Source organism: Erpetoichthys calabaricus, chromosome 3 (genome assembly GCF_900747795.2).
Source record: "Erpetoichthys calabaricus chromosome 3, fErpCal1.3, whole genome shotgun sequence".
Taxonomy (NCBI): Eukaryota; Metazoa; Chordata; class Cladistia; order Polypteriformes; family Polypteridae; genus Erpetoichthys; species Erpetoichthys calabaricus.
Genome location: NC_041396.2, coordinates 222,076,276 through 222,103,793, shown reverse-complemented (window position 1 = coordinate 222,103,793; position 27,518 = coordinate 222,076,276). Strand labels below are relative to the sequence as shown.

The 27,518-nt window shown below is 36.0% G+C and overlaps 1 protein-coding gene across 3 annotated transcripts in view; it reads left to right on the top strand.

The window, feature by feature from the left end:
* mms22l (MMS22-like, DNA repair protein) overlaps window positions 1–26,662 on the top strand; it is a 182,773-nt gene extending 156,111 nt beyond the window's left edge. For all 3 annotated transcript variants that reach the window (XM_051924666.1, XM_028797840.2, XM_051924667.1), the window contains 5 exons: window positions 13,505–13,716; window positions 17,946–18,112; window positions 18,490–18,586; window positions 25,849–26,016; window positions 26,511–26,662. In XM_051924666.1, coding sequence (XP_051780626.1) covers window positions 13,505–13,716; window positions 17,946–18,112; window positions 18,490–18,586; window positions 25,849–26,016; window positions 26,511–26,586 — 720 coding nt within the window. In that variant the 3' untranslated portion in view covers window positions 26,587–26,662. The remainder of the gene's footprint in view (window positions 1–13,504; window positions 13,717–17,945; window positions 18,113–18,489; window positions 18,587–25,848; window positions 26,017–26,510) is intronic.
* The last annotated feature ends 856 nt before the right edge of the window (window positions 26,663–27,518 follow it).

The window sequence follows — 27,518 nt, the reverse complement described above, 5'->3', positions numbered from 1 at the left end:
ATCATCCTTGAGATGTTTCTGCAGCTTAATTGGAGTCCACCTGTGGTAAATTTAGTTGAATGGACATGATTTGGAAAGGCACACCCCTGTCTGTATAAGGTCCCACAATTGACAGTTCATGTCAGAGCACAAACCAAGCATGAAGTCAAAGGAATTGTCTGTAGACCTCCGAGACAAGATTGTCTCGAGGCACAAATCTGGGGAAGGTCACAGAAAAATTTCTGCTGCTTTGAAGGTCCCAATGAGCACAGTGGCCTCCATCATCCCTAAGTGGAAGAAGTTCGAAACCACCAGGACTCTTCCTAGAGCTGGCCGGCCATCTAAACTGAGCAATCGGGGGAGAAGGGCCTTAGTCAGGGAGGTGACCAAGAACCCGATGGTCACTCTGTCAGAGCTCCAGAGGTCCTCTGTGGAGAGAGGAGAACCTTCCAGAAGGACAACCATCTCTGCAGCAATCCACCAATCAGGCCTGTATATTAGAGTGGCCAGACGGAAGCCACTCCTTAGTAAAAGGCACATGGCAGCCCACCTGGAGTTTGCCAAAAGGCACCTGAAGGACGCTCAGACGATGAGAAAGAAAATTCTCTGGTCTGATGAGACAAAGATTGAACTCTTTGGTGTGAATGCCAGGCGTCACATTTGGGGGAAACCTGGCACCATCCCTACAGTGAAGCATGGTGGTGGCAGCATCATGCTGTGGGGATGTTTTTCAACGGCAGGAACTGGGAGACTAGTCAGGATAAAGGGAAAGATGACTGCAGCAATGTACAGAGACATCCTGGATGAAAACCTGCTCCAGAGTGCTCTTGACCTCAGACTGGGGCGGCGGTTCATCTTTCAGCAGGACAACGACCCTAAGCACACAGCCAAGATATCAAAGGTGTGGCTTCAGGACAACTCTGTGAATGTCCTTGAGTGGCCCAGCCAGAGCCCAGACTTGAATCCGATTGAACATCTCTGGAGAGATCTTAAAATGGCTGTGCACTGACGCTTCCCATCCAACCTGATGTAGCTTGAGAGGTGCTGCAAAGTGGAATGGGCGAAACTGGCCAAGGATAGGTGTGCCAAGCTTGTGGCATCATATTCAAAAAGACTTGAGGCTGTAATTGCTGCCAAAGGTGCATCGACAAAGTATTGAGCAAAGGCTGTGAATACTTATCCATCCATCCATTTTCCAACCCGCTGAATCCGAACACAGGGTCACGGGGGTCTGCTGGAGCCAATCCCAGCCAACACAGGGCACAAGGCAGGAACCAATCCCGGGCAGGGTGCCAACCCACCGCAGGACACACACAAACACACCCACACACCAAGCACACACTAGGGCCAATTTAGAATCGCCAATCCACCTAACCAGCATGTCTTTGGACTGTGGGAGGAAACCGGAGCACCCGGAGGAAACCCACGCAGACACGGGGAGAACATGCAAACTCCACGCAGGGCGGACCCGGGAAGCGAACCCAGGTCCCCAGATCTCCCAACTGTGAGGCAGCAGCGCTACCCACTGCGCCACCGTGCCGCCCGTGAATACTTATGTACATGTGATTTCTCAGTTTTTCTATTTTTAATAAATTTGCAAAAACCTCAAGTGAACTTTTTTCACTTTGTCATTATAGGGTGTTGTGTGTAGAATTCTGAAGAAAAAAATGAATTTAATCCATTTTGGAATAAGGCTGTAACATAACAAAATGTAGAAAAAGTGATGCGCAGTGAATACTTTCCGGATGCACTGTAGCATGTTTTAGGTAGCAGTAGCTCAACTTCTCTTGTCATCACTATATTGAATTCTGTTTGTATAGCCAGTTTCTTTTGTAAACCTTAGCAGTGACCAATCTTACATATTCATCATTGAGGTCACTTATTGATTTTTTGCTCTTCTTCTTTGCAGTATTTTTGTGAAACATATGCAATTGTATGCCCCATCAGCTATTGTTTATTTTTCAAGAAAAGTTCTGGAAGATATTTTCAGTTCAGTTCAATTTAGTTTATTTTTGTGTAGTTCTCTTCAGTGACTGCAGACTCAGAATGCTGTTACATGATCACAGTAAAAATGCAGCTTTACAGATATCTACCTGCATAGTGCACATACATAAAAATACAGATTTGTTAAAACATACAGCAGAACAAAGCAGTTCTAAATTGATTAACATAAATGGAATTCAACTCTGTATGTCCAGTAAAATCATTGTTGAGCTATGACCAGTTAACAATAGAGGATAGGAAAGCAAAAACTCCAGATAGCAGCATTCGTGGAGAAAATTAACCTCAAGGTGGGGAGGGAATCCAGGGTCAGCTATAACAAGTCAGACACAGTCACGGTACTGGAAACATACACCAATTTTCTGTCCAATCATCTCCAACCCCCGTGAGTATTTTATGGCATAGGTCTACTGGGTCATCTAATTTAACAACTTAATATTTTCATCCTTTAATTCCAAGGCTTCCAGTGTCTTAGGTGTATCAGGCGCCTTTCCTATGAGTATTTGAGAGTTTGAAAGTAGGCCATGGTAGTATACTGAGAAGAGATAGAAAATAGAAGAGGTTTAGTAATGGTTCTTAATTATTGTAGTACTTACATTTTTATACAAATGACTAAAAAAACAGAGAGGCAATATGCACAGCTAATCAGCAGCTCTAATCAGAGTATGTTAGACTAAGTAGCTAGTCTTCTGCCTGATTTAAAAGCTCATACTGAAGGGGCATCTGTTACATAAACAGGTAGATTACTCCATCAGCTTTGGTGCCCTGTAGCTAAAAGCGAGAAATCTCACTGTTATTTTCTTAATGTATGGAATTTTTAGTAGGTTGGTATCTTGAAATCCTAATGCTTATTTTGGTTTGTTTATAATGACACAACATAGTATAGCCTTGGCTGTTTAAAGCTGTATATGTAAGAAGGATAAGTTTTGAAATCAGCCCTAAGTTTCACTAAAAACCAGTGTAACAATTTTGGAGCAAAAGTTAAGTGGTCATACTTTGTAGTTCTTGTAATGATTCTTGCAGCAGCATTTTGAATTTAGCAAAAAGGTGCATTTAGACAGTCTGAGCTGTCTATGAAAAAAACATAGTACTAGGCAATCCTACTAGAAATCAATGCATTAGTTTCTCAGCATCCTCAATGTTTAGAAATTGTCTTATGTTCCAATATTTTTAGCTTGAAATAACAAGTTTGAGAAAGTGTAGTAATGTGTGTTTTACTGACGTACTGATGTCAAAGAGAACAAATTTAACACAAAGGTTGAAATAAATTTGTCTCATAGATATTTTTTGACATTATCACTTATGGAAGTAAAGTAGATATCCTAATTGACTTAACACAGGGAATATATTGTAACATGAAATGTGTGGAGTTGTGAAACAGTCAGTTTGAAGGTCTTTAACCTAGGTGCATGTGAACTGTTGGCCTCAACTGTAGTTAGTTTCAACAAAAACATCAGTTTGTTTAAAGAAAAATGTAATTAAATGTTCTTCTGTAATGGAATTAATCACACTTAACTAGTAGAGCTTTATATTCTAAGATCCAAGATCATTTTAGCAAATGGAAACCCTTATCTATGTCACTCACACAAGGACTCACACATTTCTAAAAGCTTGTGTTCAAATCAAGTCCAAAAAGCAAATATAGTTTGTACTGCATGGAGGAAAATCGAGAAGAAAACAATGGGACTCAGTAATATTGTCAGGATTTCCATGGTTATGGAAATCCTGGAAAAGTTCCGGAAAATTAAATCTATTTTTCCAGAACTGGAAAAGCTTTGATAAATTATCAAATGACCATTAAGTTTTGGAAACTCATGGACTATTTTAATATTCAAGAAAAAAGGTTTATGTTATATATATTTTTTAATTTAGCAAAATCTTTAAAAGAGGATAGCATTTAGTAATGCTATGAGATGTTTTGACACGGTTGTGTCATGAGCTTCCCCGTAACGCATATGCAGAAATGCTGGGTAAACGTGTGTTTAGTAATCTCTGATTAGCAACCACAAATTACAAACTATGGCTCAATAAAGATGCGGACACAGGACTTAAGAAGTGTGAATTATGTGGGAAAATGTGAAGAATATGGATAAAGCTGCACTTGCAAGTCTCTTGAATGGTAAAAAACATATTGACAATGAGAAGAGAATTGGAATTAACGTCTTGTTCAACTCCTCTTTAGCTAACACAGCAAAAGTTAGTACAGTTCCCTTATGCAATAAACTATCCAGGCAAACAAAGAAAGCCAACACTGATATACTGTCTGCTGAAGATTTGTGGGCGTAATTTTGTATTTTTATCTATGCTATAGTGGTGGGCAGTATGACCAAAATTCTATATCATGGTATTTTTCAAAATTATACCGGTTTCACGGTATTTTTTTTCCCATGCATGAATGGATGTTAACCACATTTTCTACTGCAATTACTGGCTAAGAATAACCTATTCCACTGTCATGAGAATTGTACATTGTACAAAAAAACATTTTAATGTGCACACAAGTATTAATACAGGTTTGCATGGCCCCATAAAGTGATAGTTTTCAAGGATAGTTTTCAAGTGGGTGGCACTAATGAAGAGAAGGAATCACATCGCATTGCATGACATTTGCAGTCAAATATAGAACCTTTTTATTGAACAAATTTTGCAAACAACTTAAACTATAATTTTGACAACATATTTTCAACCATCCAAAGAGGCATTTAGACTTAGTAAAATATCCAGAGGTGCTTGTCAAAAGTTGTATTGCACTGAACATGTCTTAGAAAAGGAATAAATAGTAAATATGTTTTGTTAACCAACTATACTTTCTGTTAATATTAACAATCTCTGTCCACGGACATGTTAAAGTGACTTTTCAAACAACTTTACCATCATTAAACTGCATAATACTTAAACTAATAAATAATAACAATAAAATAAATGATAGTGCAACTTCCAGTAATAATACTATTACTTCAAGACTTTAAGCCCAGGTACATTACACAGTATTCACCAAATAAAAATAAAATAAAGCAAGTGCAACTTGGTGATGACATCTTTACCAGCTGAACCATCATTAAGGCAAACTTCATTAATATGGACTTTGCTTCAAGCTAAACTATATGCATAAATAATAAAACTGCAGCTTGCATTTATAATGCTATTTGTGGTATAGCCCTACAGAAGCGTATTAGGGCCACGGTGAAGAAAAAAAACTACAGACACAGTAAAGAAAAAAAACTATATGTCGAGATTAAAGTCTCTCTTTACTAGGTTTTCTGAAACCCCATCATAAGTTAATGTAGCACATTAAATGCTTAGTGTTAAGTGTTCCCCGACCCAGTTGTTAATCGCGCTTCTTAAACTGACTTCATCTACACTAAGAGGAGGCGTCGGCAGCGATCGCCGCACAGAGTACATTCACTTCATGATATTCCTGCTCTCTGAAAATGTAGAATGCTAAGATAAATTTTCATGATGAAATGCATTAAAGCAGGTATTAAACATGCACAGTAGTGCTGCTCCCTCGCAGTAAGGGGTCCCCAGGTGTACGTTCAGTGTAGAGAACTTTATGGCAGATGTGACGAGGCTCCAAAAAACTGGATATATGAATGGGTATTGCACAGGTTTAACTTAAATATTGTGTAAATATTGGGTTTGTGATCTGGTGGTCAGAGACACAAACACAGAATTCAATGCATGACCTTCTGAGCGGGCTTTCTTTATTGCATGCGTGCTGTCTCTGTCTGATATACAAACCCGCAGTTCCTATCTTTCCTTTTTCTTCCTCCACATAACCAATCACCACACGATAAACGTCTTTGTGAAATTAAACGTACTTATAAACTTAGACGACGGAGTGTTCAGAACTTTAAAAAAATCTTCGTTATGCATGTTTAATTATGCCATCCATTCAGGGTTGTGCCCATCCCAGTAAGCATTGTGTGCGAGGCAGGAGCAAATCCTGAACATGGCGCCAGCACATCGCAGAGTGAATACGAGCAATGCATACACTAGCAGGGTCAATATAGCATAACAAAACCCCACATCCTACATGACTTTGAAAGGAAACTGAAGCACGCCGAGTAAACCCACCAGAAAAACATGCAAATTCAAAGCAAGAAACAACTAGGACCCCATTGCTGCGAGGCAGCAGTGCAACCTCCACGCCACCGTGCCCCCACATGCTTTAATGCATTTCATCATGAAAATTATATCAAGTATTTATCCTAGCATTGTAAATATTCAGGGAGCAGGAATATCATGAAATTAATGTATTCTGTGTGCTGCCTGGACCTCCTCTTAGTGCAAGAGGAAGTCAGTTTAAGAAGCACGTAGTGATTAACATGGCTCCGGGAACACTTAACACAAAGCATTTAATGTGCTACATACCTTACGACGGGCTTTGAGAAAATCTAGTAAATTAAATTTTCATTTTAAGATGAAGTTTAATTTACGATGCTCTACTTTAATAACAAATTACGAGAATAAAGTCAACATGTTGACTTTAATCTCAACAAACAGCGAGAATAAAGTAGAAATGTTGAGAATAAAGTTAACATGTCGACTTTATTCTCGTCATAAGTGTCGAGATTAAAGTGGAAATGTCGAGAATAAAGTCAGCATGTCGTCACACTGTTACACAGTACCCAGGTACATTACACAGTATTGAAAAAAATAAAACAAGTACAACTTGGCTTGCAGTATTATCCAGTAGTATAGAAACAGTATTCAAACATTTGAACATAATGGTCCACATCCGACCTTTTAAAACCAAAGTATCTCCAGACAACAGACACGGCACCTTTTTTCGTCAAAAGTTCTTCTGTGTTATCATGTTCAACTTTATCGTCTGCTACAGCTTCAGTTTCGGAATGTTCTCTGTCCATTTTTAACCGCGCAATACCTCCACTACTGTATGTACTCCATTGCACGCCTGTTTAGCGATGTAGCAGTGAAAAAGAGCCCCTGCGCAACACTGGTGTAGCAGTGAAAAAGGTCCCCCTTAAACAGCTTCCCGCAGCGCCACGTTCCGAACATTGTTTAGGCAATTTAAACCGGTATTGCGGTATAAGAAAAATACATATCATAACAAAAATAAAAAACGGTTTTCGGTATGAACCGGTATACTGCCCAGCACTACTATGCTATATTATTTATCTTTTCATTCAAGTTACTTCATTAATTATTTTCTGTGTGTGAATAGTTATATACCTATGTATTAACTGAAAATATGCAAATAGTATTTTTCTTGTAAAATTGTTCATTGGGTAGCATAACTTTCTGACCATGGAGTAGGAGTGCACAAATTATATTTGCAGGTATTAATTTCACGTAACAAAACAATTAAAAATGCGTCTTACCAAGTGTACAGTATCTCATAAAAGTTAGTACACTCCTACATTTTTGTAAATATTTTATTATATCTTTTCATGGGACAACACTGAAGATATGACACTTTGATACAGTGTACAGCTTGTATAACAGTGTAAATTTGCTGTCCCCTCAAAATAACTCAACACACAGCCATTAATGTCTAAACCGCTGGCAACAAAAGCGAATACACCCCTAAGTGAAAAATGTCCAAATTGTGCCCAAAGTGTCAATATTTTGTGTGGCCACCATTATTTTCCAGCACTGCCTTAACTGTCTTGGGCATGGAGTTCACTAGAGCTTCACAGGTTGCCACTGGAATCCTCTTCCACTCCTCCATGACGACATCACGGAGCTGGTGGATGTTAGAGACCTTGCGCTCCTCCACCTTCCGTTTGAGGATGCCCCACAGATGCTCAATAGGGTTTAGGTCTGGAGACATGCTTGGCCAGTCCAGCACCTTTACGCTCAGTAAGTGGTCGTCTTGGAGGTGTGTTTGGGGTTGTTATCATGTTGGAATACTGCCCTGCGGCCCAGTTTCCGAAGAGAGGGGGTAATGCTCTACTTCAGTATGTCACAGTACATGTTGGCATTCATGGTTTCCTCAATGAACTGTAGTTCCCCAGTGCTGGAGTCTGCTTGTCTTCAGCAAACTGTTTGCGGGCTTTCTTGTGCAACATCTTTAGAAGAGGCTTCTTTCTGGGACGACAGCCATGCAGACCAATTTGATGTAGTGTGCAGCGTATGGTCTGAGCACTGACAGGCGTCTGACCCCTCACCCCTTCAACCTTTGCAGCAATGCTGGCAGCACTCATACGTCTATTTTCAAGACAACCTCTGGATATGACACTGAGCATCTGCACTCAACTTCTTTGGTCGACCATGGTGAGGCCTGTTCTGAGTGGAACCTGTCCTGTTAAACCTATGTATGGTCTTGGCCACCATGCTGCAGCTCAGTTTCAGGGTGTTGGCAGTCTTCTTATAGCCTAGGCCATCTTTATGTAGAGCAACAATTCTTTTTTTCAGATCCTCAGAGAGTTCTTTGCCGTGAGGTGCCATGTTGAACTTCCAGTGACCAGTATGAGAGAGTGTGAGAGCGATAACACCAAATTTAACACACCTTCTCCCCATTCACACCTAAGACCCTGTAACACTAACGAGTCACATGACACCGGGGAGGGAAAATGGTGGATTGGTTGAAAAATTAAAAATTTAGTGTTAAGTAATGTCTTTTTTTACTTTTTACAATAAAAATACTGCATGCGTATTATAAAATTTGTGTTACTGTTTTTTAATACAGTAAATTACTGATTTTCAAATATTTATTAAAAAATTTAAGAATACCACAAAGAGTCAACTTTTTTCCAAAATAAATGTTAAATTTGAAAAGCCAACCATCACCATCACTCACCATTTAAAAAGGTAAAATTTTGGAAAATGTTAAATATGGAAATGTTAAATTGGGGTCCTGCTGCATTAAGAAAACTAATGTTGCATATGTATGCAAAATCAAAGCAGTTAATAAAATCTTAAAAGACAATAATGTAAGATTAACAAATTTATGAAAACGCAACCTGATAGTTTTGTGTTACATGTATGTAAACATATTAAGTATATGAAATGTAGCTGAAGAAGTATTTAGATACTAACACATTATTACATGCTGATTCCAGACTTGGTCCTTGAGCAGTGGCGTCTACATTCTTGAGGAATCTATTATAATGAAGGGCATACTCATTTAAAGAACTGGTATTTCCAGCATCTGTATTTCAGCATATATTCTCATCAGTATAATGAACTGTTATATTCAGACACGATTCCATAGTTCTACTCAAACTCAATCTGGCCATGGTTGCATAAAGTGCCACTTGTTTCAAATCCATTGAAAATTTTTGTCTGATATTTTGAATAATGTAAAGGCAACGTAACATCAGAAGAATAATTGCAGGAGGGGACGACTTCTCTTACCCTGAGTGTTGGTTATTTTTTAAATCTATCATTTCGTACAGTTTTAATTGGAGCCAGTACTTTTATTGTATAAAATGCTATGACTACTGTTATCTGATTTTGCTTTCAACAGCATACTGTATACATGTGTTAGCATAAACATGCAATATTTATCTGTCTCGGATTTAATGTTAACGGGGCTTGGGGCTGCTTGCTTAGCTTTCATGCATTAAACATAATCTAGTTTGAATACAAAATATTTCTAAATTATGAAAGGTCTCTTTATTTTGGGTTTTAAACTTGTAAAAACTATCAGGTGATCTAGGTTCAACATTAATTAATAAATATCTATTTTTCTGAAAGCTGTTGCAAATAAAAAAGAATTACATTTATACTTTTTAAAAGATACCATATTTGATCAGAATCCTAAAAATACATTTTAAATATGTGTGTACTTCATTACAACACACCTTTGTTGTCTGAGAAGTTTGTAACTGGGAACTCTCGATTACTGACAGAGCAGGAGTACTGATGCAGAATACAATAATTGTTGCTTTTCCATGATTAGCATATTGAGGCAGTTGTAATCATAATCGTGGTTAAAATGTGATTAGACCACACCCCACCCCACCCCACTGGGGATTCGATCATGCAGGGCCTCTTAGAGAAGTGCCACATGATAAATAATTAAATAACTGAAGAACAACAAAACAGTCTACATTTTATAATGTATAATAATAAAAGCATAATCACAAAAAGGCATGGAAATATAAATTTGAATCTTATTTTCAAACTTAAAATAAAATGGAAGTCAGAACAATATTGTTTGCTTTACATTATAAATTAAATTATTGAAAGAGGAAGTGAGTGCATTTGTTTTGAAAGTTATAGGGAAATCATGTTATTGTCCAAAGACATGTCAGATTTACATCTCAAAACAACTCTTTATATGAAAGTCACATCATATTTAAGCATTTGAAAACTCTAAAATCTTTATGAAGCTGTAACTACAACTGAATCATAATGTGTGACAACTTACAAGATGGTTTGAGTTTTTACTCTGATTTCCAAAATGTACGATGTGTTGTGCGTTGTAAGGGAGATTTTGGCAGAAAGTAAACAAACACCATAGACAACTTGGTTGCAGCATACTCGTTTATAAAATTAACAGCAATTTTTATAATTATCTCTGTTCACTTCAAGATTAGATGCTGCAATGTATTTATCATTTTAGCAGTACACCCACTAGTTTCAATGATAGTGTTATCACTATACATATAAAAATATTTTGTAACACAGGCGTATTTTAAGAAGCCAAGACCACACAGTCCAACAAGTTTAACATCTTCTTACTGAGATTTCTTACTTGAAAAGAAGGATAATATAAATGAAGGGAAACCAGTCCACAAAACCTTTCAGAAGTGTTCTTGCTCCAATAATATAATACATAGTCAATACAAATGAGACTGTTTGAGCCTTTTTCTGGCTCATTTGTCAAGTTCCCAGAGATGACAGGTTAGGCATAGGCCTTCAACAATGCTGAACTATACAGGCTAATTAGGAGATGAATGATAGGATGAAAGACGACTTTAATCTGAAATGAATGGAAAACGTTTGTCGGGCACACTGTAGTTTGTGAGACTCAAGGACTGTTTCTTTTGTGGATATGAGTAACACTGGAGCACTACAGGAAACAGTCTTGCCTGCTGTTCTCTTCACACTGTACACCTCAGACTATAAATATAACACCAGGCAATGTCACTTGCAGAAATTCTCAGATGTTTCTTGCATTTATGGCGTGTAATGATAAGGGGGTTGAGACAGAGTATAGGAGTCAACTGGAGAACTTATATTGGGGGAAATAATTATTTGATCCCCTGCTAAATTTGTAAGTTTGCTCACTATTTAATGTGTTTTTTCTGGATTTTTGGTTGATATTCTGTCTCTCTCCATTAATATGAAACTACCATAAAAGTAGAGACTATTCATTTCTTTGTAAGTGAGCAAACTTACAAATTCAGAAGGGGATTAAATACTTTTCCCCCATTGTAGTTTCTTGGTGCAAAGAGAATTCTCTGCATATTAACATCAGCAAAACCAAGGAACTGGTTATTGAAGAGCATAGCATCTATGACCAGTCACTATTCAGGAAGTGGATTTAGAGGTGGTGTGCTCTTTCAAGTACTTGGAGTGTCCTTATCAATGACAGGTTGGACTGGTCTTGTAACACAGAAGAACTATATAAAAAAGGGCAGAGCAGACTTTTTTCTTGGGAGAGTGTATTCCTTTAATGTGGGTAGTATCCTTCAAATCTTATATAACTCTGCGATGGCCAGTGCAATATTCTGGTCAGTGCTATGCATGCTGGTAACATCACTTCAAGAGATGCTCACCAAATGAACAAGCTAATTAAAAGGGCAGGCTCAGTTATGATACAGTGCATCCGGAAAGTATTCCCAGCGTATCACTTTTTCCACATTTTGTTATGTTACAGCCTTATTCCAGAATGGATTAAATTCATTTTTTTCCTCAGAATTCTACACACAACACCCCATAATGACAATGCGAAAAAAGTTTACTTGAGGTTTTTGCAAATTTATTAAAAATAAAAAAATTGAGAAAGCACATGTACTTAATGTATTCTGGATTCCCTAAAGGTAGTAGCAAAGAAGAGAATTAAAACAAAACTGATTGTCGTTATGAAAAATGCTGCACATCCTCTCTCTAATACACTAATACTGAGTACTTTGTCAATTGTGGCAAGAAAAGCTACTGGGGCTCCTTTTTACTACAAACAGCAGCAAGTCTGCATAATATGTCACTGTAACTGTCAAGTCAGATGTTTTTCTTTCTTTTTAAATTTTCTTCCTCTTTAGTTATTGTGGTGTGTTTTCAGACCATAGGGTGTGTGTATTTATTTGTCTATTTATGTATTTATTTATTCTGTGCACAGACAAAGCATAAACAGTTGTGGGTTTCACCCCATATATTTGAATGAAGATGAAAAGTAAAGCAGTCTTTACAGACAAGAGTTCCAACTGAACTAAATACAAAAGAAAAGATGGTGGTTATTTATGTAGTAGGCAGGAAGAGGTGGGTCCAGGGAAGCTGGGACCGGAACTGGAAGTGAGGTTATCACAAGGTGGGTTCTTCTGGTTGTCTGTAGAGGGAAAAGAGGAGAAAGCATTAGAGGACATTGCCAACCCCAGCCCAGCTGATAAACACATTTATTCGAGCCCATATTCTGTCTCCTATGTGCACTTGTGTGACAATTTAAATAATTTTAAAGTCACAATTTCTCCCTGGAGACAAATAAAATTCTATCTCTCTTTCTCTCTGAAGAAGAGGAAGGAAAATGTCAGTCCCACAACAATGAACAATGATTATTGTCCATGGCAAAATATAATTATATTTTGACATTGATTCAGTTATGACATATTTACACTAAGGACACATTCCATTACTGAGAGGGATAAGAGTTGTAAAAACTCAACAAAGACTGCCTCAGATTGCCAAAAAAAAAAACAGTGTCTGCTACCAGATTACCAGATTTCCATTTTTATTATCACACAGCCTTTATGGGCAAATCTGAGCAGATTGCAGATTGATTAATGTCATTGTTTATTTAATGGAAGTGCAGGCTATTTTTTTATTTGCGTATTCAAACAATCAATCTCCCAAATATATGTCCTGAAATGAAAATAGCAAGTGGTAGTTTAAGAGGACCCCAGTAAATGCTGGATTTACTTTGTACAGAAAGTAGGCAAATCAAAGATGGAACAATCTGTAAACTAAACAGTAATTATTTTGTTCTAACCATCACCCTTTCTTATTATGTAAGGCCTCTGGGAGTAATATTAAATGGTCCAAATGGTCTCCTCTTTATTGTTAATTTTGCTATGATTTTTGCAACTAGGTACAAAGACAAAATAAATTAGGACAACTCTTATACAACAGTTTGTGTTTTAAGTAATGTCACTGTATTTAATAAAAAGACTTTGTATTAACAACCACAGTGTACAGTATACCACATCATAGATAGCTTATGATATATTAGTATAGATGATATTTAGAGCTCTTGTATTGTGCAAAGAAATTAGTGATGCAGTAGTATAGGTAGTATATAAAATTGTTATTCATTAAAGTAATTATTGTTGAATTTACTTTGTACTTTGTAATTATTATTTGTTTCCTGGATTATAATGTTCTTTTTTTTTTATAGGGTCTCTCAGTTATTTCATCTGTCTCACAGACGCAGGGTAGCTATATACGGCAACAACTGCACAGCATCGTTCATCAGTATTTAGGTAGATTTCTTCCAGCAGCACCTTCTCCATCTGGTATTGTAAATCACCCTGTGCTATTAGCAGTGTGTGAACCTGCCTCCATTCCTAGTACTGTCCTACTTCAGAAAGTAATACTTCAGGTTGTACTGTAAGTATGATTTTTTAAAATTAAATTACAGTAGGTTTTCAATTATATTTCTCAATTTGGTCAAGGTGAACTACTTTTGAAAAATGGATAGGTAGGTGGACATTTAATAATGCTGTTAAAGTGCCTAATTATTATTAAATAAATTGAAAAGTAACTGCAAGCAAACAACAGAATATCAAAATTCTGCAAAAGTGGTCTTCTAATGGCCAACTAGTCTTCCACATCATTCCTAGCAATTCCACAGCACTCAGTGGAGCAGAAATATGTTAATAATTTTGGCAATATATGTTTATAGTATTATGTTGGATCTGTAATCAATGATGATGTATCCATTCTAAGCTTTGGTTTCAAGATAAGGAGGAATAACTTGATAAGGAGGAATAACTAGATTAAAGTGGTAGTAGCACTAAGTGCAATTGCAGAACCTCAGGAAGGAACTTGAGAAACAAAAAAACTTTTAAGAAAGCAAAATTTGAATATTCTTACCAATAGGGGTATTCTGTGCTAAATGAATGGTAGTATGCTACACAACAGTTTTTAGCCTGGATTTAATTTATTTTTTTATTTAGCTGCTTTGTAACTAAAGATTCAACCTTCCACAATAATTTCATTTATATCTGAAACTTTTGGAACACTAGCAACATCTTGCAATCCTAGTGTGATTACATAATCCACTGATAGTACCACCACTGACAGCTGGTAAAGAAAAAAAACTAACAACTAATTGGAATAAATACTTCAGTTACTTTGCAAGTAATATGAAAAAGCAATTAAAAATGCTTCAGCAGCTGTAATAAGAATATGCTATGCTAAACTAATGTGTCTTGGTCCTTGATTTAAATTCTGAGACTGCTTTAAATGCTTCTTTAATATTGATGTATAGATCATGATAGATTTTGGTTAAGTGTCCAATAGCCAAAGATTAGCTTTACTTATTTTCTGATCTTATACAAAGTATAGTACATTAAGACTGCAATGTATACCAAGGAAAGCAGACATTAAGATTTGTTAGGCAAGGAGGTAAGTGGCTAAACCATTCACCATTCTTCCCTCCATCTAGCTTTTTTTTAACAGAATGAAGTCAGTAAAGCTTGAAACAAATTAACTACAACGTACTTAATACCTTAAGAAACCACCTTAATTTTGTAGTAGTTCATAATTATCAAATGTAGATTTTAGAAAGCATAGAAATGTGACAACTGAAAGTTAAGTCTTTGTCATGAGAAAGATAACAACAAACAAAACTAAATTCAAGCCTTTGAGTTAAAATGTTTCCAGTATGGCCTTAATTTTCACAGTTACTACACACTAAAACATCTTTTGTAGGTTTTTTTGTTTGTTTTGTTTTTCTGCGGTAAAATATAATTATCTCTGATATACTGTTTTACGTAAGTAAACCCAGATAATAATGACCCTGAATTGGTAAAAATTATAAATAAAGCTGAGTATCATCAGGATACAAATGAGAGTTAGTTTTCTCTTTTGAGTTACATTGGTAGCCTTTGTTGAGAAAAGAGAATTTGCCGCAGGATAAAATTATGAAATACATCATGTAAGATTTGTTAGGCAAGGAGGTAAGTGGCTAAACCATTCACCATTCTTCCCTCCATCTAGCTTTTTTTTAACAGAATGAAGTCAGTAAAGCTTGAAACAAATTAACTACAACGTACTTAATACCTTAAGAAACCACCTTAATTTTGTAGTAGTTCATAATTATCAAATGTAGGTTTTAGAAAGCATAGAAATGTGACAACTGAAAGTTAAGTCTTTGTCATGAGAAAGATAACAACAAACAAAACTAAATTCAAGCCTTTGAGTTAAAATGTTTTCAGTATGGCCTTAATTTTCACAGTTACTACACACTAAAACATCTTTTGTAGGTTTTTTTGTTTGTTTTGTTTTTCTGCGGTAAAATATAATTATCTCTAATATACTGTTTTACGTAAGTAAACCCAGATAATAATGACCCGGAATTGGTAAAAATTATAAATAAAGCTGAGTATCATCAGGATACAAATGAGAGTTAGTTTTCTCTTTTGAGTTACATTGGTAGCCTTTGTTGAGAAAAGAGAATTTGCCGCAGGATAAAATTATGAAATACATCATGTTTGACTGCAGACTGGAATGAGTGAGTACTGTCTTCTGACTTCTGCATGTAAGTATGTAGACAGGGCCTGATATGGCACAAAACTGTCATGTCTGTGTAGAAGAATGCTATGATTGTACTGGTCTGCGTCAAAATCTTCCAATGTGAAAAAATCAGTGTAGAGTAGTTTATAAGTTTAGGTGTACTGAATCCATTTCTGAAAGCTTCGATATTGGTTTTATGGCATAAATATTTTCATGCTTAGCATATTATTTCAAGTATATCTTGAGTTTTCCTCCTTATTAACATTAGTTGTGTTAAAAACAACCCAAAATCATGTATCTGCTACAAATTTTTTGGTCACAATTTTTTTTTTCTTCTTATTCCTTCAGAATAGCTAGGAATGTATATTTAGAAAGTAGGAAAGATGTCTTTTTACTGTCTAGAAAAGATACAGAGAGAGTTGTTTAAATGTTTTTTTACAGAAGTATGAAAGATCAGGTTGATCCATCCATTGTGTACACTAGGTAACAGTTAAGCAAACAGTAAAAAATACAGACCGTTCATTTTTTGAAGAAAGGGTGTGTGCCACAGTTTTCTTGCAAATTCAAATACAGAAAACTACAATGAACAACTGCAGCTGAGAAGCTTGTCTGTCCTACCTAGCACTTTGATGCAACATGTCTTTAAAAATCCATTTCCTACATTGTCATTTGGATTTTTTCCTTGAGAACATTGGAGTGGTCTTCGGGGAACATGGGGACACCAGGACATCACTCAAACACAGAGATGTTATAGTGGAAAGTGAAGTGAGTTTATGTTAGCAAACATACATTGGTTTATATACTGTGAAACTTTAAAAACATGTTCAAATGACAACTCATGTTCAAATGGCATAGCGTTTTCAAATATTAACGTAAAATTTTTGACAGGAGTATTTGAAGCTGTGTGTATAAAAGCAGAGTAGCAGTAGATTTTTATTAGCATAGAGAAAGAGATTGCAATACCATTTATGACACAAGTTGTTTGTCTGCAGTTACTGCTTTAAAAAAATCTTTTTTAAGATAAGGTTTGCCTTGTAAGATTATAGTTTGCTCCAAAACTTTGCAAAGAAACATTACATTTGAAACTGGCCTATAATTTATAATAATATTTATCTCTATATATTATTTCTGTAGTAGTGATCCAAAAAAACTGCTTAGATAAAATAACAAGTACTCTGTATCATTTAGGAAATCAAAATGTAAAACCTACCGGTAATTCTAATAGTCATTTTTGAAGCAGCAGATTGATAGCAATTATGCAGATAGATAAATTTGAGCATATTTTGTTGGAATCAATTTTGTTGCATTAGTTTACATCTTATTTTGTAAGAGAATGCTTTAATTTAAATTTAAAGCTGCATGTGTGTTTGTGTGTATGTGCTTGTCTTGTACGCAAATCCAAAACATTGAACCTATTTCCCTTGAAATTTTATACATTTGCTCTGGGGAGGTCTATAGGCTATGTTTTGTTCCAAAATTTAGTTTGTGCCCTCACCCTGGGCAGTACCAGTAATGATGCATGTGTTTGACCAGTGTGCAAATGTACTCCTCTAAGCCTACCTCCTCCAAATTTTGCTCAGATTCCCCATTTATATTGGGGAATACCATGATCCATGTTTTATTCCAAAATTTAGTTGGTACACCAAACCTGAGCGATGCTGTATACCCCTACTAGTTTGATTTTATTTTTATATTTAAAATGGCTTTACGTTAGTGCAGTAGTGTTTTAAGATGGATTGGTGTCACAGATGAAGCTCAAGTTATATGTTGATTCAGCAAAATTAATGCTCAGGCCTTTTGGGTTAAAACATTACGATAACTTGTTATGGTCTGGCACATGTTCATCCATTAGTATAACTTCTATTTCCTCCAGACTTAAGGTCAAAAAAGTAGTTTAAATTTACTCTGTATTATACTTAAATACTATAAAAGTAAAATTTGAACCACAACCAGATAGCTAGGTCTTTCGCTTTTTTATATATTGTACTGTATGTGTTATTCCGTATTAATATTTTAATAATGTGAACATGAATTGTTACAGTGCAGTTTGTTTTTATTTTATATCTACTTTCTCTGTCATCTTTTTTTTTTTTTTTTAGTGACAATTTTATGCACTTCAAAGGCTGTGCTCCTCCACCACGATTAGCTTCTGTTTTAGCATTTCTTCATGAACTGTTAAGAAGAACAAAACAAACTGATCAACACACCGTCATTGAAATACTTCCAGCAGTCCTCAAGTGCCTTCTATTTGTTAATGAGCTGCAAGGTGAGCGATTTTGAATACTCTCCAGCAATGATGGGTTGATAGATTGATTTGATTTACTTAGTATTTCTCCTCCGTATATATCTGGCTTACTTTAAGCAATATATATATATATATATATATATATATATATATATATATATATATATATAAAATGTATACTTATGGATAGTAAAATAATAATATACATAAAAAGGTAAGTTAACAATGCCACATTATTATGTTGGTCATATAAATATAAATTGTAATTAATGACTTACTATTGTTTAAAATGGAACTTCTTCCTACTAAAACCTGCGATTTAGTGTATATTTGTAGTGATGCTGACTTTGCCTGAGTTATTTGTAAAACACTAATCACTGTTGCTTTCTCTAATATAGTGAAGAAGTTAAGTTCAGAGATTGTACAGTTGGTAATAGAAGACTGCAGATTATCAGTGTCAGAAGAAACGAGCATAAAACTGGCCTCAGTTTTTAGGTAAAGATTCACTGTGAAACTTTTAAATTCTGAGCTTGCAGATTTTGCCTGTGCCATGTGAAATTAGCAGACAATGTTGTCCTGCTATTAAAGAATGTCGTTTACAACTCAAAAGTAATTGTTGAAATGAGTAATGGTACTTTTTAAACCCAAGGCCTTTTTAAACCTTACTGTGTGATATTTTTAATAAAGAGAATACCTATTCAACTGAAACATATTATAATTCACAATTAAAAACTATTTGATTGACATGTTTGGTAGTATTCAATACTTTACATAGTTCTTTATGTGATAAAATGCAAATGTGAAGAATTTTCTTCTTCTGTTGTCTTCTTAAGCTTTATAGTATTTTATATATCTATGTATTGTTTATTTTAACTATGCCATAAATAACAAAAAGAGACATTTGTTTACAATTAATTATTAATTTATAATTAAATGATGAGATTGGTATTTTTCTAGTTGAAGTTATTTCTTCTCAAACATGGTATATATCCATTTGCTATGCAAAGTTACGTTCTAAAAGTTAAGCACTCTCTTTAAATTAAAAAGAATTATCTTACCCACATTAGTTCTTCACATTGTTGGTTGTGGGTCATGGAGGAAAATTATGAAGTTACACACACGTTGTAAAATAGTTTATACATGCGATTTTTGAGCAAAAAATATTATGAGATTCAGCCATTTTAACACTAGAATCCCTGAAACTTGTAATCCTGGCTCACCTTAAATTCCTTTGCACGTCTCCATTAGCATCTTTTGTTTCTCAGGTCTCTTTATCTAGGAGTGAGGTGCCTGGTGTTGTATAGGGTAAATAATATGTTTATTTGGAATCTGTGTCTACAATGATCTGTGTAAGGGAAGGATGACAGGAACTGCTGAACACATAGCTAAAACAGAAACTTTTTCCATGTTGTACTAATAATGACGTGAAGTGTATAATGTGTGAAGACTTTAGTCCAAATATCTAATTAACACGTGCTTTTATTCAAGAATATAACCAAAGAAAAAAATCATTCCATTTTCATATTTTCTGTCAATGAGGTAAGAACTGCTGCCTTATAACCCAAAAGTTCCATGTTCCATGCGCTCCATGTTTTGAGTTTTTGTGAACTTCTACAACCCCAATTCCAATGAAGTTGGAACGTTGTTGTAAAATGTAAATAAAAACAGAATACAATGATTTGCGAATCCTTTTCAAACTATATTCAATTGAATACACTACAAAGACAAGATATCGAATGTTCAAACTGATAAACGTTATTGTTGTTTTGCAAATCTTCACTCATTTTGAATTTGATGCCTGCAACATGTTCCAAAAAAGCTGGGACAGGGGCATGTTTACCACTGTGTTATATCACCTTTGATTTTAACAACACTCAATAAGCGTTTGGGAACTGAGGACACTTAATTGTTGAAGCTGTGTAGGTGGAATTCTTTCCCATTCTTGCTTGATGTACAACTTCAGTTGCTCAACAGCCCGGGGTCTCCGTTGTCATATTTTGCACTTCATAATGCACCACACATTTTCAATGGGAGACAGGTCTGGACTGCAGGCAGGCCAGTCTAGTACCCGCACTCTTTTACTACGAAGCCACGCTGTTGTAACACATGCAGAATGTGGCTTGGATGGCAGCATATGTTGTTCCAAAACCTGTATGTACCTTTCAGCATTAATGGTGCCTTCACAGATGTGCAAGTTACCCATGCCATGGGGACTAACACACCCCCATACCATCACAGATGCTGGCTTTTGAACTTTGCGCTGATAACAATCCGAATGGTCCTTTTCCTCTTTGGCCCGGAGGACACGACATCCATGATTTCCAAAAACAATTTGAAATGTGGACTCGTCAGACCACAGCACACTTTTCCACTTTGCGTCAGTCCATCTCAGATGAGCTCAGGCCCAGAGAAACCGGCGGCGTTTCTGGGTGTTGTTGATATATGGCTTTTGCTTTGCATGGTAGAGTTTTAACTTGTACTTGTAGATGTAGCGACGAACTGTGTTAACTTACAATGGTTTTCTGAAGTATTCCTGAGCCCACGTGGTAATATCCTTTACAGAATGATGTCGGTTTTTAATGCAGTGCTGCCTGAGGGATCGAAGGTCACGGGCATCCAGTGTTGGTATTCGGCCTTGCCGCTTACGTGCAGAGATTTCTCCAGATTTTCTGAATCTTTTGATGATATTATGGAATCCCTAGATTCCTTGCAATTGTATGTTGAGAAACGTTGTTCTTAAACTGCTGGACTATTTGCCCACACAGTTGTTCACAAAGTGGTGAACCTCACCCCATCCTTGCTTGTGAACGACTGAGCCTTTTAGGGATGCTCCTTTTATACCCAATCATGACAAACACCTGTTTCCAATTAACCTGTTCACCTGTGGAATGTTCAAAACAGGTGTTTTTTGAACATTCCTCAACTTTTCCAGTCTTTTGCTGCCCCTGTCCCAGCTTTTTTGGAACGTGTTGCAGGCATCAAATTCAAAATGAGTGAAGATTTGCAAAACAACAATAAAGTTTATCAGTTTGAACATTTGATATCTTGTCTTCGTAGTGTATTCAATTGAATATAAGTTGAATAGGATTTGCAAATCATTGTATTCTGTTTTTATTTACGTTTTATACAACGTCCCAACTTCATTGAAATTGGGTTGTATTATTATTACTATAAATAATAAAAACATACATTTGATATGAGTCTGTAACACCCAGTGTAAGTTTTGGCTGCTTGTAAAAGCTAGCGGTTGTTTTTTTATTATTCAGTTTTTTTTCTGTCAGTGACGTTCACATGGTACAACGAACTTGCCTCTCTCTCTCTGAGTTGATGGCATTTATCTCCATTCTTTTCACAAGAGCAGCGATGACAACAGTTGGTGCTGTTGTTGATGCCTGCTCAGAACTACTTCTTGTACCGGCAATCAAAGATACAATGTCCTGTGACCGCTATCACACTTACCATATGGCATTTGCGCTTTGACAACAAAGACACCCGTGCAAAGCGTGTGAAAACGACAGAATTCCTGCAATCTCGCCCATCTGGTAACGTTTTGATGAAAGCGTTTGTTGAGTTACAACTCAGGGCAAACACTTTCTGAGTCTGTGGTCATAAAGCTTATGGAGCCATTTCTGGACAAGGCAGAACCATAACAACAGACAGCTTCTTCACAGCGATTTCGCAGGCTAATCGACTGTTGCACCACGACACAATTCTGCTTGGCACCATAAGCAAAATTGGATTTCCACCTGCTGCTAAAGTCCCTTCAGTACGCAAGCAATTCACCACGGTAGTGTTTAGATCTGGCAGTGCCGTGCAGATGGTGTATGTGCCCAAAAAGAAGAATCCTTTGATTTCAATCTATAACAGCTGGTGTAAAGTTTTGCTACCTGTAAAAGATATCGCTGAAGGAATATAAGCAGACACACAAATGCCGGTGAATCATGTCTTCTTGGCATCTTGTTGTCACTTGAAATTTTTGTTATTCAGTTTTTTGAATAATATCTTTACGAAAGTGTTTATGTTCCAGTAACCACCTGAATGAGATCAAATCTGTCTCTGCCTCTTTCGCGTACGCATGCACACATACATTCATACATGTAAACGTCACTATTTGAAAACAATATGCCATTTGAACATGAGTTGTCATGTTTTTTTTTTCCCGATCTTGCCTGTACTCCACGTTATGGTGTATGATACTGAAAATGTAGTACAGATTCCTGTGGAAAACTCCACCTGATGCTCTTAGAATAATCAGTGGCAACGATCCACCCCTAGAATGCCAAGCTTTCGCTCCCCCATGGGACTAATGACCACTCTGCCTCTCACTCGCCTGCTGCCTGGCACATTATGCTTCAGCACCTGATAATTCTGTCACAGTATTCTTCCTGGATTTGCTCTCCATTGATCATCTGTTCCCCTCTCTCTGCCATATAGGCTCATTTTCTACTGGCTGAATGAGTGCAGGTGTAGTACTCTGCCTACTCTGAGGTGTGAATGAGGCACCTGACTGATACACTTGCATTTGCACATGCGCACACGATCAGCCAAGAACAATGCATGCTTGTGCACACCCACACCTAGTGCTGGGTGGTATGACCAAAATTCTATATCATGGTATTTTTTAAAATTATGCCGGTTTCACAGTATTTGACGGTATTTTTTTCCCCATGCATGAGTGGATGTTAACCACATTTCCCACTGCAATTACTGCAGTAGACTGGCTAAGAATAACCTATTCCACTGTCATGAGAATTGTACATTGTACAAAAAAAACAAAGTATTAATACAGGTTTGCATGGCCCCATAAAGTGATAGTTTTCAAGGTGGTGGCACTAATGAAGAGAAGGAATCACATTGCATGACATTTGTAGTCAAATATAGAACCTTTTTATTGAACAAATTTTGCAAACAATTTAAACTATAATTTTGACAACATATTTTCAACCATCCAAAGAGGCATTTAGACTTAGTAAAATATCCAGAGGTGCTTGTCAAAAGTTGTATTGCATTGAACATGTCTTAGAAAAGGAATAAATAGTAAATATTTTTTGTAAACCAACTACACTTTCTGTTAATGTTAACAATCTCTGTCCACTGACATGTTAAAGTGACTTTTTAAACAACTTTACCATCATTAAACTGCATAATACTTAAACTAATAAATAATAATAATAAAATAAATAATAGTGCAACTTCCAGTAATAATACTATTACTTCAGGACTTCTAGCCCAGGTACATTACACAGTATTCACCAAATAAAAATAAAATAAAACAAGTGCAACTTGGTGATGACATCTTTACTAACTGAACCATCATTAAGGCAAGCTGTATTAATATGGACTTTGCTTCAAGCTAAGCTATATGCATAAAAAATAAAACTGCAGCTTGCATTTATAATTCTATTTGTGGTATAGCTCTACGGAAGCGTATTAGGGCCACGGTGAAGAAAAAAAACTACAGACACAGTGAAGAAAAAAAAAAAAACTATATGTCGAGATTAAAGTCGACATTTCCACTTTATTCTCATAGTTTATTTTGTCATTAAAGTAGAATGTCGTAAACTAAACTTCATCCTAAAATCAATGTTTAATTTACTAGATTTTCTCAAACCCCGTCATAACTATTGTAGCACATTAAATGCTTTGTGTTAAGTGTTCCCCGACCCAGTTGTCAATCACTACGCGCTTCTTAAACTGACTTCTTCTGCACTGAGGAGGCGCAGGCAGCGATCACCGCACAGAATTCATTCACTTCATGATATTCCTGCTCTCTGAAAATTTAGAATGCTAAGATAAATACTTGATATCATTTTCATGATGAAATGCATTAAAGCAGTTATTAAACATGCACGGTAGTGTGGCGATAGTGCTGCTCCCTCGCAGTAAGGGGTCCCCAGGTGTACGTTCAGTGTAGAGAACTTTATGGCAGGTGTGACAAGGCTCCAAAAACTGGATGTATATCACATAGGTTTAACTTAAATATTGTGTAAATGTTGGGTTTGTGATGTGGTGGTAGGAGACACGAACACAGAATTCAATGGATGTTCTTCTGAGCGAGCTTTCTTTATTGCATGCATGCTGTCTCTGTCTGATGTACCAAACCGCCAGTTCCTATCCTTACTTTTTCTTTCTCCACATAACCAATCAACACAAGATGAACATCTTTGTGAAATTAAAAGTAGTTATAAACTTTTAAAAAAAAACTTTGTTTTACATGTTTAATTATAATAATAATAATAATTCATTACATTTATAATTATGTCATCCGTTCAAGGTTGCTCCCATTCCAGCCTGCATTGTGTGCGCGGCAGGAGCAAATCCTTAACGAGCACCAGCACATCGCAGGGTGAATATGAGCAATACATACACTTGGGTCAATATACCATAACAAAACCCCACATCCTACATGACTTTGAAAGGAAGCTGAAGCATGCCGAGTAAACCCACCAGAAAAACATGCAAATTCAAGGCAGGAAACATCCGGGACACCCTTGCTGCGAGGCAGCAGTGCAACCTCCACGCCACTGTGCCCCCACATGATTAATACATGCTTTAATGCATTTCATCATGAAAATGATATCAAGTATTTATTTTAGCATTCCAAATGTTCAGGGAGCAGGAATATCATGAAATTAATGTATTCTGTGTAGTGATCGCTGCCTGTGCCTCCTCTTAGTGCAAGAGGAAGTCAGCTTATGAAGCACGTAGCGATTAACATGGCTCCGGGAACACTTAACACAAATCATTTAATGTGCTACATAACTTATGATGTGGTTTGAGAAAATCTAGTAAATTACATATTTATTTTAAGATGAAGTTTAGTTTATGATGTTCTACTTTAATGACAAATTACGAGAATAAAGTCAACATGTCGACTTTAATCTTGACATAAACAGCGAGAATAAAGTAGAAATGTCGAGAATAAAGTCAACGTGTCGTCACACTATTACACAGTACCCAGGTACATTACACAGTATTGAAAAAAAATAAAACAAGTACAACTTTGCTTGCAGTATTATCCAGTAGTATAGAAACAGTATTCACACATTTGAACATAATTGTCCACATCCGACCTTTTAAAACCAAAGTATCTCCAGGCAACAGACACAGCTCCTTTTTTCGGCAAAAGTTCTTCTGTGTCATCATGTTCAATTTTATCGTCTGCTACAGCTTCAGTTTCTGAATATTCTCTGTCCATTTTCACCGTTCAATACCTCCACTAACGCATGTAGTCCGTTGCATGTGTGTTTAACGGTGCAGCAGTGAAAAAGGTCCCCTTTTAAACAGTTTCCCGCTGCACCACGTTCTGAACATTGTTTAGGCTATTTAAACCTGTGTTGCGGTATAAGAAAAATCCATATCATAACAAAAATAAAAAGTGGTTTTTGGTATGAACCGGTATACCACCCAGCACTATCCACACCTGATTACAGCATGCATGCTCTGGGACCCAATTATTTATTTAACAAACCACACTTCAGCGTGGATCTCTTATTTCACCTCCATATACCACAACTCACAGTTTTTTTAATATTTAGTTGTAATTATTTTCACATCATTTTTTTCCCAATACAAAATAATTTTTTCAAACTATTATTTTTTCTTAAATTTTAAATCTAAAAACATTTCACTGTTTTCCTTCTTAAACATGTATTTTGGTTTTAGTTTTTAGTCAACTTGAATTATAGCCACCTTAAAGGCTATAAAGGTGGTATAAAAATCAATTGTGTTTATTCTTCCTTGTGTTTGGATTTCAGAAAGTTTATTGAAGAACATGTGGCAGTTTATGACCAACAGGTTTACAGTGTTATGGAAATGATTTCCATTTTGGATAGGAGTATAATTATCAGTCAAATCCCTATTCTCACACAGTCCTTGATGAACTCTGAACATAAAAGAGGCCTGGGAAAAAACAATGCACAAAGGTATTTTTTATTATTATTTTTATATTTATATTGGATTTGAATTTCTGACATTTATATGAGGTTCTCCAGTTGTCAGTTTTTTTACAGAGTTTATTTGAAATTTATTTGTTTTAGATTTTTGTTTGGTTATTGCAATAGAGATGGGTGGACAATCGCAGTTAGACTTTACAGTCTATATATAGTGGAGATCATGATTTAAGTTCCTTTTAAAATTAATTCTGTAAGCCATAAAGTTTCTTTATCTTGAACTAAGTAGCATCACATATTATTGAAGACAAAAAGGCATACCTATACTAAGATGAAATTGCCAAGTTAATGTTCACCCCACCTTTCCAGGCAAAAGTCAAAGTACTGGCACAAAAGAAATAAAAAAAGAAACAGTCTTTAAAACCATTGATAGAAAAGATTCTGAAAATTCTAATTATATATTCTGGTTTAAATGCTGAGACACAATAGAAGAGTTTGCATTGCTAATTTATTAATTTACCTTTCAGGAGTGCATACAAGAAACTTCTGTCCTGCCTTGGGGTGGACGGAGAAGCTGAGATTGCACACCTTGATGCTGAGTAATTAATGAATATGAATGTGTGTTTGGATATGCCTATATAAATAAATTATATATATATATATATATATATATATATATATATATATTAATTGGCGTGCATGTGTGTAAATAAAGATAGATTCTTTATATATAACTGTGTAATATATGTATGTAAATGTACCTCTTTTTAGTAATAATGTAGAGTAACTTATTCTTTCTCTGCCTAGTTTTTGATCATGAATCAAATTATGGTGTTTATGAGTTATAAAATGTAAATATGTATATGCATATAAATGCTAATAAAAACATTTCTAACAACAGCTTACAAGTTTTTTTCCCCACACAGTAATATTTTATTAATTTTAAAAATATATTAAAAGCCCCATTATTATTCATCTGTGTCATCTGAGAATTCCTGCAAAATCTAAAAAGACGAATTAGATTTGCTCACCAGGGACCTCATGCATAACGGCGTGCATAGAATTCACACTAAAACATGTTGTACGGACAAAAGCAGAAATGTACGTACAAAAAAATCCATATGCATAAATCTGTGCGTGCGCCAACTTCCACGTTCTTCCGCACCGTAAATCCCGGTCAGCGTGAAAAGTAACGCACATGCACGCCCCTGCTGTCCCACCCAGTCTCCTCCAAGAATTACACCTCTTTGAATATGCAGATCAATATAAATAATCCTTAAGCTCAGCATTCTGTGAAAAGATAATGGTAAAAGCATGGGGGGAAAATAGAAGAATTTCAGTGAATACCAAGTAGAGGCAAGGAAAACGCACTATTTGTTAGTTTAAACAGTGGTATAAACAACAAAAGGAAGTTGATCGAGTGACATAGAGTGTCGGAGAAACTTGAAAGTTCAAGTTCACAAAGTCGCACAGTGCCCGAAATAAAAAAAAAAAAAGGTTGTCATATATCAAAGTCACCATGAATAGGCGCACCG